Source organism: Nicotiana sylvestris, chromosome 6 (genome assembly GCF_000393655.2).
Source record: "Nicotiana sylvestris chromosome 6, ASM39365v2, whole genome shotgun sequence".
Lineage (NCBI taxonomy): Eukaryota > Viridiplantae > Streptophyta > Magnoliopsida > Solanales > Solanaceae > Nicotiana > Nicotiana sylvestris.
This window is the reverse complement of record NC_091062.1, coordinates 50952606-50968794: the sequence shown is the minus strand read 5'-3', so window position 1 is coordinate 50968794 and position 16189 is coordinate 50952606. Positions and strand designations below refer to the sequence as shown.

The 16189-nt window shown below is 39.6% G+C and overlaps 1 protein-coding gene across 1 annotated transcript; it reads right to left on the bottom strand.

Annotated features, from left to right (window-relative positions):
* Positions 1-13022: 13022 nt before the first annotated feature.
* On the bottom strand, positions 13023-15052 carry LOC104227009 (uncharacterized). The gene is made up of 2 exons (XM_009779137.1): positions 14842-15052; positions 13023-13624 (listed from the first exon to the last, which is right to left on the bottom strand). The coding sequence occupies exons 1-2, from the start codon at positions 15050-15052 to the stop codon at positions 13023-13025; spliced, it is 813 nt and encodes a 270-aa protein (XP_009777439.1).
* Between the last annotated feature and the right edge of the window lie 1137 nt (positions 15053-16189).

Genomic DNA, 16189 nt, shown 5'->3' with positions numbered 1-16189 from the left:
CACAGCTGCCCCTCTTTGTTCGAAAACATGCGAGGTTTTAGTGCAAAGATAAAGTGAGCGGATATGAGTGATTTTTGCCCGTTGGATTACTCCGTGTGAAGCACATTTTTGAAAGATTTGACCGAATCTTTGCTTCAAAGATCTCCTACATATCCTGGGCTAAACAGGAATCAGGTCAATGTAGTTTGGGAAACTTTGGTAGCTGAGACTACCATGGGATTGCAATGCTTGCTGTTACTGCTGTTGCTGTTGCTACTGCTGCTTTACTGACCGCTTTATTACAACCAAAGGAGAATTAAAACTGAACTAACTACTTATGCCTGTCGACCGCTAGTTACAAGATTCCTATCTATAATTCTTTTGCAACTTGATCTTGGGTCTTAGCTGATTCTGCTTGTAGACTTCGATCCGAATCTTGATGCTGGCAAGTTGTAGGCGCTTGTTTATTTCTGCAGTATTGAGTGAAACGGGATTGGCGGAGCTCGGGAATTTTGATCAAATTTTGAGCAACCTGCCCTTTGTTTGTTTCGATATTTGGGAACATCTTCTTTTTGTTCTTTTCTTCTTTTCTTTATTCTAGATTGAGACTCAAACCATAGGTCATCTCGATCCATGTGCCTCGAGGTCAGACCTGCTGAGACAACAAAACAAACGAACGAAATTTTTTGCCCCAGTTTCACTAGGAAAATTTCGTGAGTTAATTGCCATAAAAATCTACAGGATTGATGAGGGGATTGGAAACCTCTAGTCTAAAAGGCGCAACTCAGGGATTGGAGCCCTAATGTCGCAAAAGGTAAAAATGCGCAACTCAAGGATTGGAGCCCTGATGTCGGCTTAAAGAAAATTTGCTCAACTCAGGGATTGGAGCCCTAATGTCGGCTAAAAATAAATTGCTCAACTCAGGGATTGGAGCCCCAAATTGGGAGGATTGCCAGGTTACGCCGGAAACTGTCCGGGTTATGTCGGGAGAAAAATGAAAAAGGGCTCCTGGGTTATGCCAAGGAGGTGCACGGGTTATGCCGTGAAGACAAAAGAGGTCCCCGGGTTATGCCGGGGAGGAGAGAAAAAGGGGCTCTGGGTTATGCCGAAAAGGGAAAGAGTCCTCGGTTTATGCCGGTAAAGTCATCGGGTTATGCCGAAAAAGGTCCACGGGTTATGCCGGGAAGATTCATCGGGTTATGCCGGAAAAGGGAAAGAGTTCTCGGGTTATGCCAGTAAAGTCATCGGGTTATGCCGGAAAAGGTCCACGGGTTATACCGGGAAGATTCATCGGGTTATGCCGGAAAAGGGAAAGAGTCCTCGGGTTATGCCGGTAAAGTCATCGGGTTATGCCGAAAAAGGTCCGCGGGTCATGCCGGGAAGATTCATCGGGTTATGCCGAAAAAGAGAAAGAATTCTCGGGTTATGCCGAGGAAGTCATCGGGTTATGCCGAAAAAGGTCCACGGGTTATGCCGGGAAGGTTCATCGGGTTATGCCGGTAAGATTTATCGGGTTATGCCGAAAAAGAGAAAGAATTCTCGGGTTATGCCGGGAAGGTTCATCAGGTTATGCCGGAAAAGGGCAAGAGTCCTCGGGTTATGCCGGGGAAGTCATCGGGTTATGCCAAAAAAGGTCCACGGGTTATGCCGGGATTTTGATAGAAAAAGCTCTTTGGGTTATGCCAAGGAGATCCGCTGTTTATACCGGGATAGTTGAGGAATGAGGTCCTATGCTACCATGATTTGTTTTTCTTTTGGGGATTTTCATTTTTCTTTCTTGTCTTCTTTCTTTTCTTTGGTTTTCCTTTTATATTTCTTTTTATTTATCAAAATGCATGAAAGAATTCTGGGGAAACTTCCCTTTGGTCGTTTTCCTGCTGCAAAGCTGGTTCAACGCTCGCGCATTTCATTTCTTTTGGGCTATACCTGCTTCTTGCACGGTTGCTTTGATTAAAACCTGTTTTCAACAAAGAACAATTTATTAGTTGGAACGGTGGTTGGTTTTGTGGCCTTGATCGTCTCCATTGCTTGATCCCGTCCCCCTTTCCATTGAGAACTGTGCCGCTTGTTGGCCTTGAGGGTGAATCTCTTTCGCACTGACCAGGTTCAACCTTAGGATTACATGATGACTCGCCCGTGTGGGCTCTTTCCTTTGCTTTATTCCGCCCTTAGGAACTTTGCCTTTGAATTTCTTTCCTTTCGAACGTCTTTACTTTGGAAGCAATCAACCACCATGGTCAGTCGGGATTGGACTGACGCACTCCTAAGGCTGTGTATTTTCTTTGACTCTTGCCAGGCGGGGCCCTGTGAAACCGGTCCTGCCACCTTTTCTTTGTAATTGTTACGGAATCAGAGTTAGACCGAAAGGGATTCAAAGAAAACTATGCAAAAGGAAAACATATGAGTTTAAAGAGAAGCGTCCCTTTCGGGGGAAAAAAAGGACTTATCTGGAGTGCATGCTGGCTTCAAACTGACATGACATGCTTCTTGGACTGGATGCCCGATCCGCGTCAAACTCCAACTTCTCATGAACCTATTGATCCGTGTTTCCAAACCAGAGAACCTTTCCAGGACTTTTAGTGATGAAGTACCCTCTTTTCGGCCGACAACACCCTTTGCGGGTTTTCGCTAATCGACCTCTCTCATTTTTGATTTCTCTACTCTTGTCGCCTCATGGTGCCCGAAGGTTTTCACCGATAAGACTCTCTCATTTTATTTCTTTCAATTTGACTTCTATCAGATTCCAACAATGACGTTTTCCACTTTCCTGTCTTTGCCAATTGATCAGAAGGATATGGACAAGGTCTTTGGGGTAAAAATGATTTTGGGTGGAACTACAACTTTGGAACCCTTTCGGCGGTCTCATGGTCGAACCATTATAACTTCTGCCCCAGTTTTACTTTGGGGAATTTCTTAGACTTTATTTTTGGTGTGACTGAACCCCAGGGAGAGGCTGTCTACGTATCCTTTCGGAATCAAGTCAGACGTAGTTCATGCCACTTTTGTTTTTTTGTTTTTTTTGTTTTGTTTTTTGGATTTTTTTTTCATTTTTCTGATTCGCTTTGTTTTTCAACTTCCCTTCCCTTTTTCATTTTCATTGTTTTTTTGTATATTTTTCTTCTTTTTTTTTATTTTATTTTCAATAATATTTTCGAGTTCCAAAGAGGGTAATCAAAGAAGAGTAACCAGATCAAATGGGTTTGCAAAGGTTTGATAGTGTTTGGGTAGCGAAAATGAAAGCCTTCGTCATCTCAAACTGTGCAAAGACATCGCCGGAGCGATTTAGACATAGTACTGCATCTGCATTCATAGCGGTGTCGGGGTCATTTCTTTCGATGTCGCCCAGATACAAATGCTCCTCTTGGCAATATTTTCCAATGATGTATGGACCCTTCCGATTACGAGCAAACTTTCCTTGTGCTTCCTGGTGATGAGGAAGAATACGCCTTAACACCAGTTGCCCTGCTTCAAAATATAGGCGCGGGTCATTCTTTGTTGGTACAATTGCTCGTGACAAACTGCAGTCATTAAGGTCAACGTTCCATACGAGTCTAGACCCACTCACTGACCTCAAACTCTGCTTCAGTGACGGACATTTCCCAAACCATGAACCAATTTTCTTTAGTTGTTCCCATTTAATTTTCTCTATATTTCAAATTTTGACTCATTATTTGAAGTCTGACGGAGTTCTTGGGATCTGGGCATGAAGTCCGCAAGCATGTCATGTTATTTAAAGCTGCATTATCAGAATTGAAGAGAACTAAAAGAAAATATAGCGAAACTTTGAAAAAATAAATAAAGTGAATGATGAAATATGATTTCATTTCTTGGAATTGGGAAGACAACAGGGTCAACATTCAGGTAATTAAAAACAGGAAACTAAAGAAAGCATCTGAGTTACACCCTGGGATAGCTCGCGATGCAGAAAAAGTGGCAGGGCAGGTCTACTAGGACTCCCGCTTGATCAGGAATGGCGTAGCCTTCCAGTTTTGAAGCTCGGTGCTGGGTCCCATGTATGATACCTCGGCGGTGCTAGTGCCCTCTCCTGGCTGGACCATGTGTGTTTCGCATAGCATTTTCCTCATTGCCTTACATATTTCCTCACTTTCTTCAACCGTGAACACCTCATCATCTTCCTCTTTACTGTACTTTGGCTTCTGTGGTATGCATCCAATAACCACTGGCTCATTCAACCGAGGTGGTTTGATCGTCCCCCATACAACATAGGCCTGCTTGGATACGTCAATTTTCTTTGCCGGTTCAGCCTCGGTGATTTTATTCTTCTTCTTCTTCTCTTTCTCTTGCTTCGGGGTTGCCTTAGGCTTCCTTTCTGTATTAGCAATAGCAATTATGGCCTTAAGCGCCAGATTAAATTCTTTGTCTTCAGAAATCATCCCAATTATCGGCCCGTTGTTGTGGGCGGGCAGCGGATTATTGGTCACATTTGGGACATCCTCGTCTTTCAACACAATTTTCCCTTGCTCTAACAAATTCTCTATTGCTTGTTTCAATGTCCAACAGTTGTTTGTATCATGCCCTTCTACCCCTGAATGGTATGCACACCTGACACCCCGCTGATATGATGGTGATTCCGGGTTTTGCCTGTTTGGTGGTATGGGCTACAACAAATTCATCTGGACAAGCTTAGGGAATAGGGTGGAGTAGGGTTCACCGATTGGTGTATAGTTAGGTCTCCTGGGTGGTTCCCGAGGACGGAAGTTATTCTGGGAAGGTCGAGGATTGTAGCGGTTTCAGTAAGGAGGTTGACTTCTAGGAAGTGGAGCTTGGCCTCGATTGACTTGCTACGGCGGCTGGACATAAGGCTGGGTATTCATGACCATGTAGGGCTGAGGAGCATAGGTCACATTTTGGTGGGGGTAATAATGTTGCGGGGTTCTTTCTGAAAAACAGGGCCTGGGGTTACGATATTCTCCTACTTATGATGTTGCCATGGACGTCTCTTCCTTTTTCTTCCCTCTTGCCATTACTCCGGACCCGCTTTGGATGGCTTGGGAGGTTGCCCTTATGGCTTCCTGACTCAAAATTCTACCCGTTTTGAAACCATTCTCCACCATCTCCCCGATCTTAATTGCTTCCACGAAAGGGTTTCCTATGGCTGACATCATGTTTTGGAAGTAGTCTGATTCTTGAGCCTGGAGGAAAGTAGTGACCATTTCTATATCGTCCATGGGAGGTTTTACCCTTGACGCCTGCTCGCGCCATTTAATAGCATATTCTCTGAAACTTTCCGAGGGTTTCTTCTTCAAGTTTGACAAAGCATTTCTGTCCGGTGCGATGTCAATATTATATTGAAATTGTATTACAAAATCTCTGGCGAGATCATCCCATATATGCCATCGAGATATGTCTTGGTACATATACCACTCTGAGGCTATTCCCACCAGACTTTCCCCGAAGTATGCCATCAACAATTCTTCTTTGCCGCCGGCTCCCCGCAATTGGTTGCAATACTTCTTGAGGTGAGCAATGGGATCGCCATGCCCATCATATTTCTCAAACTTTGGGGTTTTGAAACCCACGGGTAGGTGCATGTGAGGGAATATGCATAGATCGGTATAGGAAACACTCTTCTGCCCGCTTAAACCTTGCATGTTTTTCAAACTCTGCTCGAGGCTCCTCATTCTTTTTGCCATTTCATCTTGTTCAGCAGCTTTAGGGTTCTGATCTTGCCCAGGTACAAACTCGTATTGAGGTTGTTGAGGATGACTGCTGGTGGTGAACCGAGTTGGTTCCAATGAGAAGGATGGGGCTTGGAATGTGAATGAGGAAGAGTCAAAATTGGGCCTGTGTGTAGTGGGTTGTGCCACGATTGGACAGGGCGGTGCAGTGAATATGCTTGTAGCTACATCCGTCGTTGACATTCAGGGGCAAGACTCAGAGGGTGATCCAGCAGAGTGGGCTGAAATGGCCGGGTACCCGAATGGGGTAGTTGGATAGCTTATGGGGATGTTGGGAGTCCCACTTGTCCTGGAGAACAACTCAGGGAACTCAGGGATTACACTCGGTGGCTCTTTTCCGTTATTCCAGTCATCCAACATCTCCAACATGCGGAGCCGCAGGATTCTGTTTTCCTCAGCAGTTGCTGACTCGGGAGTCGGGACGACCGAGATTGAACTCTCCTCGGAGACGGGAATTGTCGGCAAAGGAATTTCCGAAGACATCTCTACACTTCCGTTTGATCTTGTGAAGTAAGTGTGAATACTCCCTCTCGACTTAACAACGGGTAACTGAACACTCCCTTTCGACCTCGTGAAGTATGAATGTGAGGCCAGACCTCCATCAAACCAAACCACCTTTTCTAAAAACCTGAAGGACTCAGCGGCCAACAAACGGTTAGTTCGAAACAAACAACAGATAGGTAATCTCACGTTGGGGCATGATGCACCTATACAGTTAAGTGAATTTCTACATGTTTGCAACGAAGACATGCGTCATTCCGACTTCTCTTTTAGGCTTCCTTTTTTTTATTTCCTATTATTATTGTTTTCATTATTTGCAGTTAAAAATGTGACCGGATCCGATGAGGATTGCCTACGTATCACGATGTCGCGTGAATCAGATCTTGCGTAGTTCGGGACATTTGCAGTTAAAAAGTGTTCATTTTGCATTGTGCCCATCCTGCACATTTATTAAGGTGATTTAAGCAAAAATGATTTGACTATATTTTAGAAAGAAAGATCCGATTTTTGAACACGGCCTTTCAGCACTTCGGGGATGAAGATTTTAAGGCTGTGAGGGTCAATCGATCAAAACTTTAAAAGATGATCGAAAGTGGCCGTTTATGCAAGGTCAGCCTTCCGCCGTCCCTTTTGGGAACATTTGGCTGTTTTTGACAACAACAACATCACTTAATTTATTTATGACTCTTTTTTCAGAATGGTGACCCGACATTGGGAATATGGCCTCGCAGAGCCTCGGGGACGAGGATCCTAAGGCCATTGGGCAATTTGGTCAAAATTTAAAAAATGACCAAAAATGGCTGTTTATGCAAAGTCAGCCTTCCGGCGTCCCTTTCGGGAACATTCGGCTATTCTTGACAAAACGACATCACTTGACTCATAAATTAAAATTCTGACATTTTGGCTATTTCTAAAAAAGGGGAGGTTGGACCCGATGAGGGTTGCCTACGTATCTCATACCCTGTGAGAATCAAACCGGCGTAGTTCGGGCTGATCAGGCATAGAGTAAACTAAACCCCTTCTGAATACAATCTTTTAAAGGAAAGGAGAAAAATATTTTTCTGGATTTTTATATTTTGTTTTGTTTTTTTTTTATTTTTGAAAAGAGATGAATACTAAAGAAATATTTTTTTCTTTGAACTTTTTTTTACCCTTTTTTTTTAAAAAAAATTTCGAAAAATCTTTTAAGGAAGTATTTGGACTATTAGTCTGAATTTATAAAAGAGATACTACAAATGAAACAACATTTTTTTTTGAATTTTGATTTTTTTTTTTTTTACTTTTAAATAAATATATATATATATTTTTTGGATTTTGAAAGTGATTAAAAGGAATTTTTTTATATATATATCAAACTAAAAGACAAACTTTGTTTTCATTTTTTCTTCTTTTTTTTTAAAGAAAATTCCGGCGAGGTTTTGACATTACTTGGACATTGGTTTTATTTTTCCAAAAATAAGTAATTATCTCCCTACACTGCTATTTTATTTTCCTTTTTTTTAAAGTTTTTTTAGAAACCGGTCAACATGCAGAACTGAAGCAAATAAATGCGCAAAACAAACGGGATGCAGCAGGATGGTCATTTCATTTCAGGTTGCCTGTCCTAGACGGACCCAACCTCTGTGTTGAGTCCCCTATGTCAAATGCAACATGATGCAAATAAGCGTTCCTACTAGGGATCCGACATGAAGTTTTGTTATACTAGGTTTATAACCTGGGTATTTGTTCTAGACTGTGTACCCGAGCGGACAACTCGGGTCGAGGAGGGGGCTACGTACCGGGGACCCGCGAGATCGTCCGGCTTTGTAACTTATCCGGCCTCTTTCTTATTTCAGGTATTGACACTAACAAAATAGGGAGTCTCGACGAGCGAGCTTCTCCCCGGAGGTAAGAAGAGAAGGGTTTCGGCACAGTTTATATACAGTTCAGCTAATATCAAAGCGGTAAAAGACAACATTTAGCACGTTATGCCAAAACATGCAATAAAGATCAGATAATAAAGCCAAATATAACAATTATTCTAAGCTCGAATTCTTAAACCCTGAACCAGAGGTTCTAGGTTGAGATCCCCAGCAGAGTCGCCAGAGTTGTCACACCTCCTTTTTGCGCGCCGGCCCCGAAGGGCGAAATGCGCGAGGGAGTTTTTCCAATTTAAGTGACAATATTCGAAATGGGATTATTTATTTATTTCAGAGTCGCCACTTGGGAAAGGTTTGGCTTTTGGTGTCCCAAGTCACCGGTTTATCTTGAATCCCAAATCGAGAAAAATATTCGACTTTCCAAATGAAGTTTGCGAACCAGAAATTCTAAGTAAGGAATTCTGTTGACCCGAGGGAAGGTGTTACGCACCCTCGAATCCTGTGGTTCTAGCACGGTCGCTTAAATTGTTAAAATGGCTAAATATCTGATTTAATACATATTATTACTTATGTGCTTTTATTAAGTTTAAACCGCTTTTATTATTAGTATTTTCTTTATAGAATTGCAACGTTGTGAAAATGCATCTTGAACCACGTCACAATCAATGCACCCGTGGTCGTCAATACATTCTGACTTCGTCGAGATTTGAATTTGGGTCACATAAATGCGCACCCGAATTTAAGAATGTAATTTAGTTAAGTCGCGCCTAAAGAGTCTAAACGCATTATTATCTTTGGGGAAGGCAGTGACATTCGCTAAACAGTCCATCCCAAGTTCTAAGTATTTATTATGACCAATTTGTGAGGGCCCCGCAATTTGCATTTTTATATGGCGAGGCTCGTCTCATTATTTTTAAAAGGGTAAACCTACAGCGACTACATTTTCTATTATGTTCGTCTCTAAAATGAAAGAGAGAAAATCCTAACTCGTTACGAGCTTAAAAGAGGCGTACCATATTAAACGCTAGATTGAGACGAAGATTAACTGAAAGGAACATTACTAGAAATTATAAACAAAATTGAGAACGATAAAATAATATATTCGAACGTGATTAACTATCCTATAGCTAAATTACACTCCTCCTAATTGTATAAACAAATGAATAATTGTTCACGACTATTAGCGCTGAAATTAACCTTAATTATTAACGCTTATTCGGGAGTTTATTAGATCCAAGCGGCGCACCATCTTATTGAAACTCATGCCTATTAGATTAGTGTTCTTAAAATTGTTGCGTTGTTTCGTGCTTCAAAATATGTAAAACCTGACGACCTTATTAATACCCACTTCATTTAAATGATGGGCCGATGCCAATATTAATTATTAATCTGCCTCATTAAAACTATGTTGAAACGAGGAGTCCAACAAGAGGGTTGGCATACATGGCTAAATTGTTGGTACTAACATAACACAATATGAAAATTTATTTGGAATACATTTTCTGGAAATCAAATTAGACCGGATATAACGAGTTTGATAGTTCAAAGATCCCAACAGGAGTACACACAGACGCTTGCCATGATTCAGTTATACTATCATCACCAAATCAGACTAAATTGTTATATATATGGAGATACATCTGATTTAAACAGCATACTATTTAACAGTCCATGTCAATTAGAGTACATTCCAATTCATACGGAATAAATGTAGTTGGAATGAGCTTAAACAAATACGGGTTAACTATCATTCAAACTATTTGCTATATTTTGAACACGAGTACTGTGAAGCAAACTACATTCATTTCTTCATTTTTTACTTCAGCTTCAAGCTTTCAACAAACATAGTTTCAGAAATGTGTACCTGGAAATGCTTACAATTGAAGAAGAAGAAAGGTCAGTAGAGCGAGCAGTAATTCGAAACAGCAACAGCAAACACCACAGCAACAACCAGCCAATACAAGAATGATTCAAACCCAACCAAAACTCCAAGATTTCGACAAAGAACCAACAACAATAGCAAATGAACCAAAATAACTCGGGTAACAACACAATAACTCGAAAATCACCCAAATGCCTTTAAAACTGAACTTAAATGCTTTGGAAAATTCACCAAGGTAAACTTAAACAGAAAATAAACTCAAACAGAACCCAACTCTATTCATTTTTTTTTGTTTTCTAATGTTTTTTGTTTTGAATTTTGAATATCAAACTTCAATCTGGAAATCAGAAAGAAAGAGCTGTTTAGAAGAAGTTTTGATGGCTGAAATTTCTTGTTCCCCTCCTTTTCAGGGGTCTCCTCCTTTCTTTTATAGCCACCCACAGCCCCCTTTTCCCCCAGCTGTTAGTCCACTAAAATACTGAACCCCTCCCATGTAAACCTTCTATCTTTCCACCCAAAACTTAAAAGAAAGGTATCCCCATGAGATTTCCCTGACAACCTCCCTTTTTTATTGGTAAAGTGGACTGTCCCTTATTCTAATTAGCAAGTATGGGTAGCCTGAATATGCCCTGACAGCACATGCTGTCAAATTTGCTTTAATTCAATAAAGAACTACAATGCACATGATGTCCAAGATCTAAAATGAGTGAACATGCCATCAATTCAAACTAAACTCTGAAATCCATATTAAACTGCAACTATAAACCAATCCTTAAATGATTTCTGATTCAACTAATAGACCACAAATAGTTAAAATCAATTCTTAGCTAACTCAAACAATGCCTTAGTAAAATTAAACAGCATGAGTCAGATTACTATCATCCCAAGCTGAGACTAATTGACGACATGTATCGAATCGACTATACTAATTATAACATAGAACAAACAGTCGATCAAACAAACAACACAAATAGGGCATCAACTGTCTTTGACAATTTTGCACGACACAGGGAAAACACAGGCATTATCGATTCGACGATATTAATCAAATTGAAATATGTATATCACTATACGTATTCAACCATAAATAGAATAACAATCGACCAAATAAAAGGTCTTATGGAGATGGAGAACAACTGACAGCAAAATCCCAGAAATAAGCAAACAAGCTAATTAACCATGCCGATAAACTAAACTAAACTAAAATAAACAACAAAAAAGGAAAAGTGACCTTACTCTGAAAAGCTTAAACACAGACGACCCAGGCCCGAGCTGGATTTTCCCATTTGAGGTCGAACAGATCTTAATCGAGGTGTTCTCGACCGAGAACACTTCGATTAAGGTCTATTAGACCCCAACCTTCCGTTTAATCTAACCGGATTCCAAAAATTCTTGTGTTCTAGGGTTCGAACAGTCAGATTTGGGGTTTTGGGATTTGTGGGTAGATTCGGACCAAACCAAGCTTGGTTTGGTCACGAGTGAGGCTAGGGTAATGGCTGGTGTGAATCTGAGGTGGATCGGTGTAGATCGAGGTTTTGCTCGAACCTTCAAACGAAGATTCGAGGCGATGGGGAATGATTCGAGGCAAGGGGTAACAGATCCGTGTTCAGGGTGGTGAGGTGCATCAGGGGTGTTACTTTGGTGGTCACCAGCGTCGTTGCCGCCGGGTTTACGGTGAGAGTGCACAGGGGCGGCTAGGGTTTGGGAGGTCTGGGTTTGGGTTTGGGACGATGAAGGGGGTGTTCGGATGGGGGCGTGGGGTTAGGTTTTGGCTTATATAGTTAGGGGGAAAATTAATCTAGGCCGTTACATCATCAACAATCGATGGCCTGGATTAACCAACTTAAATGGAAACGACGCCGTATGGGTTTAGGTGAGACCGGTGGGTCTCTGGGTGAGACGGGTCGGGTTTAAACGTGGGTATGGAGATGTGATCTTGGCCATTGATCATTCTGAGATCAACGGCCTAGATCAAGCATGATCAAGACGACGTCGTTTGGATGTCCCTGAGGCCAACTGATCTGGACCGAGCAAAGCAGTGCTTTTGGGCCTGATTTTGGGTCCAATTTAAATGGCCCAATTCCAATTTAACTCATTTCTTTTCCTTCTTTTAATTTTTGATTTAAATAAAATTCCTAACTAAATTGTAAAATCAAAATAAAACCATACAAATATTAATTAATACTCAAACAACAATTATCACTCACATTAAACATTTAATTAAAATAAAATCACTCAATGACAACAAATAGAATAAAAGATGCATATTTTTGTGATTTTTCCTTTTTAAAACCAAATTATGGTTTGATTAATTCCTAATAGTAGAACTATATCCTAAACTCACATGCGACATATATTTTCTGTATTTTGTTCGACAAAACTAAACAATCACAAAAAAAACAACAAATAACTGCCAAAAATGCCACGTAAACTGCAAAATTGTACAACAAAACCATTTGTTTTATTTTTTTGATTTCTTTTGGAGTAATTGTCGTGTAAACAAAAATCACGTGCTCACAATGAGTATTTACATCTATTCCATATACATGTTTAAACTACATTATTTTCAAGCGCTGTCGTATTAATATGAAATAGTTTTTTTGAAAGTTTTTTTTGCATATATACTCTTGATAATAATTTTTTTTTTGCAAAGGTATAGTTTGGTCACAGAAATGTGCTTTAATTTCAGACGAAAATGATAAAAATTGGGGCTTGGAGAACTTTATGTTCAATGTAGTAAAACAGATGTAGGCATGCTGGAATTGGTCTTGGAAGTTATCAAAATCTGAAAACTCTGTTTTGCAACTCGTCATCATCATATTGATTCATTTATGTTCTATCGTGTAAAGAGAAATTTTGTTTACTCAATGTGGTTCAAGGAAAATGTGAAGTACACACAAATCATGAAGCCTTTATTCAACTCATTCAATTGGACCCAATATTTTTAACACTGACCTAGCTAGATACATATATATGTGTGAAAAACAACTAAAACTTTTAACAAATATTAAATTCTAAACCGTACGATTCAGAAGCACAATGAGTTGAGTGGTAAAAACCTTGAAAGCTGAGGCTATCAAGTTTAAATCGTAAAGTATATATTCAATTTAAAACTATGACGAAGCAGGGGAGAACAGCACTTGAATCTTTTACAATCAAGCACTGTGAGCTGAGATGAAGTCCACTTGCAACTGAATCATACTCTTCCCCAAGGTTGATATTATCCTTATTTACTACTCTACCAGCAATTATCCTGCAAACTATGACAGCTCTCTTGACATTCTTTCTGTTGGAGAAGCGACTCGCGCGCTCGCACGGGGCATCACTGCTTGTGCTTAGTTGAATTCCATCTCTTGAATTTCTGAAACCGGATTGAAGTAGCCTGCAGACACAGCAGCTGGGATCTTTGCAAATCTCAGAAATTATTTTCTTTTTACCACTGTAACAAGTCATTGTTGTGACATGGAACTGCAACAATTCATTTCCATCAACTATGCTTCTTGGGTGCATATTATTATTATACTTGTGCTCAAAGGACCTTCTCTTCACAGTTTCTCTATATTTCTCGAATTTCTCTAAGATATCTACTGTATTATTCACTCTTAGAACTTTCTTTATTTTCCGACTTTGCTTTGATGGATTTGTTGAGGCTGCTCTGAAAATCTTCTCAATAACATTCCTAGATGGATCTCCAATCTCCAGTTCTGTTTAGCCACAAACATAACATTACATCACAAGTAAAGAAAGCATAGTGTCTCCAACTATAATACTAGTACAGACACCTAAAGTTTGGTCAAAAGGTTTTGGAACATATTGGAAGACAAGAAAATAACAATACTCTAGATTCTGTTCGGGTTTTAAAAACCTAAAATTTGCTCCATGTTTGATACGACGGAACTTATTTTTCAGGAATTTTTTTTTCTCGTAAGTCATTATTTGGTATTTGATTACCAGAAATTGTCCCAAAGAGTCCTTCTTTACCACTTTTCAGATAGAGGGGGCGAGGGGGTTACTGCGAAGCTATAGTTAAGGTGCACGGATCTTACTGTCTAGTCGTTGGTACTCCGCATCTTCACGGAAAATTCAATTTCATCGGGTCCATATCGGAGACAGCGGGGCAGCCATTACACCATTCGTGCACCTTGAACTTTAATTTTATATTACTTGCTCCAACGAGCGTTTAGACATTATTATTATTAACCTTTAGTACTAAAAACTTTCATCAAGCACAGTTGAGTTTTGTAAAATTATTATATTAATTTTTGATATATATTTTCAAAAAATATTTTTTCACTCACTAGCTAACCCACCATAAAATATTTTTTAAGAAAATATTCTCCTGGAAAGAAAATTTTCAGGAAAACATTATTTATGGAAAATGACTTCTGTCATCTCATATACACACACTCTTAGTCTAATAAAATGACCCCAAAAAAGAAAAAAGAGGAGGAAAGAAGTAATGGAATGTAAAATGGATGTGTGAAACTCTCCAACATCTCATGCATGATCCATAAAACCAAACATTAATCTTGAGATAGGGAATTCTTTAATCACATTCCTTACATCCAGCCTTGAGTAATAGTTGTGCAAGTAGGAATTGAAATGCACCTTTGTGTTTATGGTCTTTATTTCTGAGGAGACAAGTGCACCCTCTATAATCCAGTTTACAAACGACGCAAGAAATGGAACGGCAAATTAAACAAAAGAAGAAATTAGAGGGAATGAATTGTGAAACATAAGTTTAAATTCTATGCATTAATTTACGATAAATTTTTTGCACAATCAGATCACTTATTTGGTAATTACAAGTAAATTAAATCTTTTGATAAGCATTAATTGAAAATATGGGAAAAGATTTTACGTAATATTATCACTGGTTAAAATTGTTAAGTGAATATAATTAAAATCTTAGAAACTTTACCGTAAAACCATCTCCGCCGGGGGTACTTGTGCTGAAATGTGGAGTTGATTGCTGGATTTTCTCTAGGAGTGACCTCATAATAATGTGTCTTCTTCTCAAAACTTGTGCGATTGCACTTGCGCTTGACTGGTTTCTGTTGTTGTGGCCAAACATCTATCAGTTTACCACCACATTTGATAGTTTCCGTCACTGACATCCACATAGCATGCATTCTATTTATATCTTCCTATCAATTTTTCCAGTTACTATAATTAAGTAGAATAAAAAAAGAAGCACGTTTAGAGCTTCATGCATGCATGCTTAACTTAGTCATAGTATTTTGTTCATAGAGCTTAAAAATAAGGTAGTACTGTAGAAGAATACATGTAGAAACTAGTATCCAATGAACTTTGTCAAGGATGAAGTATGAGGGTAGCAGTTTAGTGGAAATAGTACATACCACGTTACTAACGGATTCATCCAATTGAATTTAAGGGTTTTGTACTTATGCATTAAAAGCTCCAATTGGAAGTATTCTTCCTTTCCACTTTCAAACAAATAACATGAGGAATTTACTGGCTAGGCTGGGGTATAAACTTTGTTGTCACTTGATTTTGATAGGAAGTGGTCCATGACCCAATTTCAATCTCCTTATAGATTATATCTGGTATCTTCTGATGGGTTTAAATTGAGTATACTAGTGAAACCGAGTTGTCTCTAATGTCACTTCTTTTAGGAATGACTGCTTTGGTTCAGCGAATGCATTTATTGTTGAGTTTCTTTTTAATATAGAAATGTATTAAAAAGAGGGTGAATAGGAAATGGAGGGAAATGAAAATTTTAAGTTTTCTTCTCCTTTTAATGAGACATTGTCCCTCATTGGTAGAGGAAAAGGAGTTTGGTGGGTTTATATACAAATACACTTCATGTAGCTCTTAAAGAGTTAGGAAGAAGGCAAGCCTCGCGCCGTCGTCGCTCGTTTGGTCAAATGATCGATTGATTGATTAATTTTTTGGACCAAATTTATTTGTTAATAGTAAATATTAACGTAATAATATCCGTGTTTGTAACGGATATGTTCCAATCCGTGGATTTGTGCGTCTCCCACCATTGCCAAATGCTTGCTCCATAATAGCAAGTGATTGCTCCATTAGTTAGCAACCTGGTGCTTCGTCCACCATGGCCAAGTGCTCCACTAAATGAGTGGCAGCGGGTCCGTGTTTAGCAGCTAACTGCACTATAAATAGATGGTGCAAGCAGCTTGTTGAAGACACACCAAAAACAGAATTGAGAGCTATTGATCTTCTCTTCACCGAAAACTCAACGTTGGCTATAATTTGCATTCCTTCCTCTCAGAATTTTCATTTGA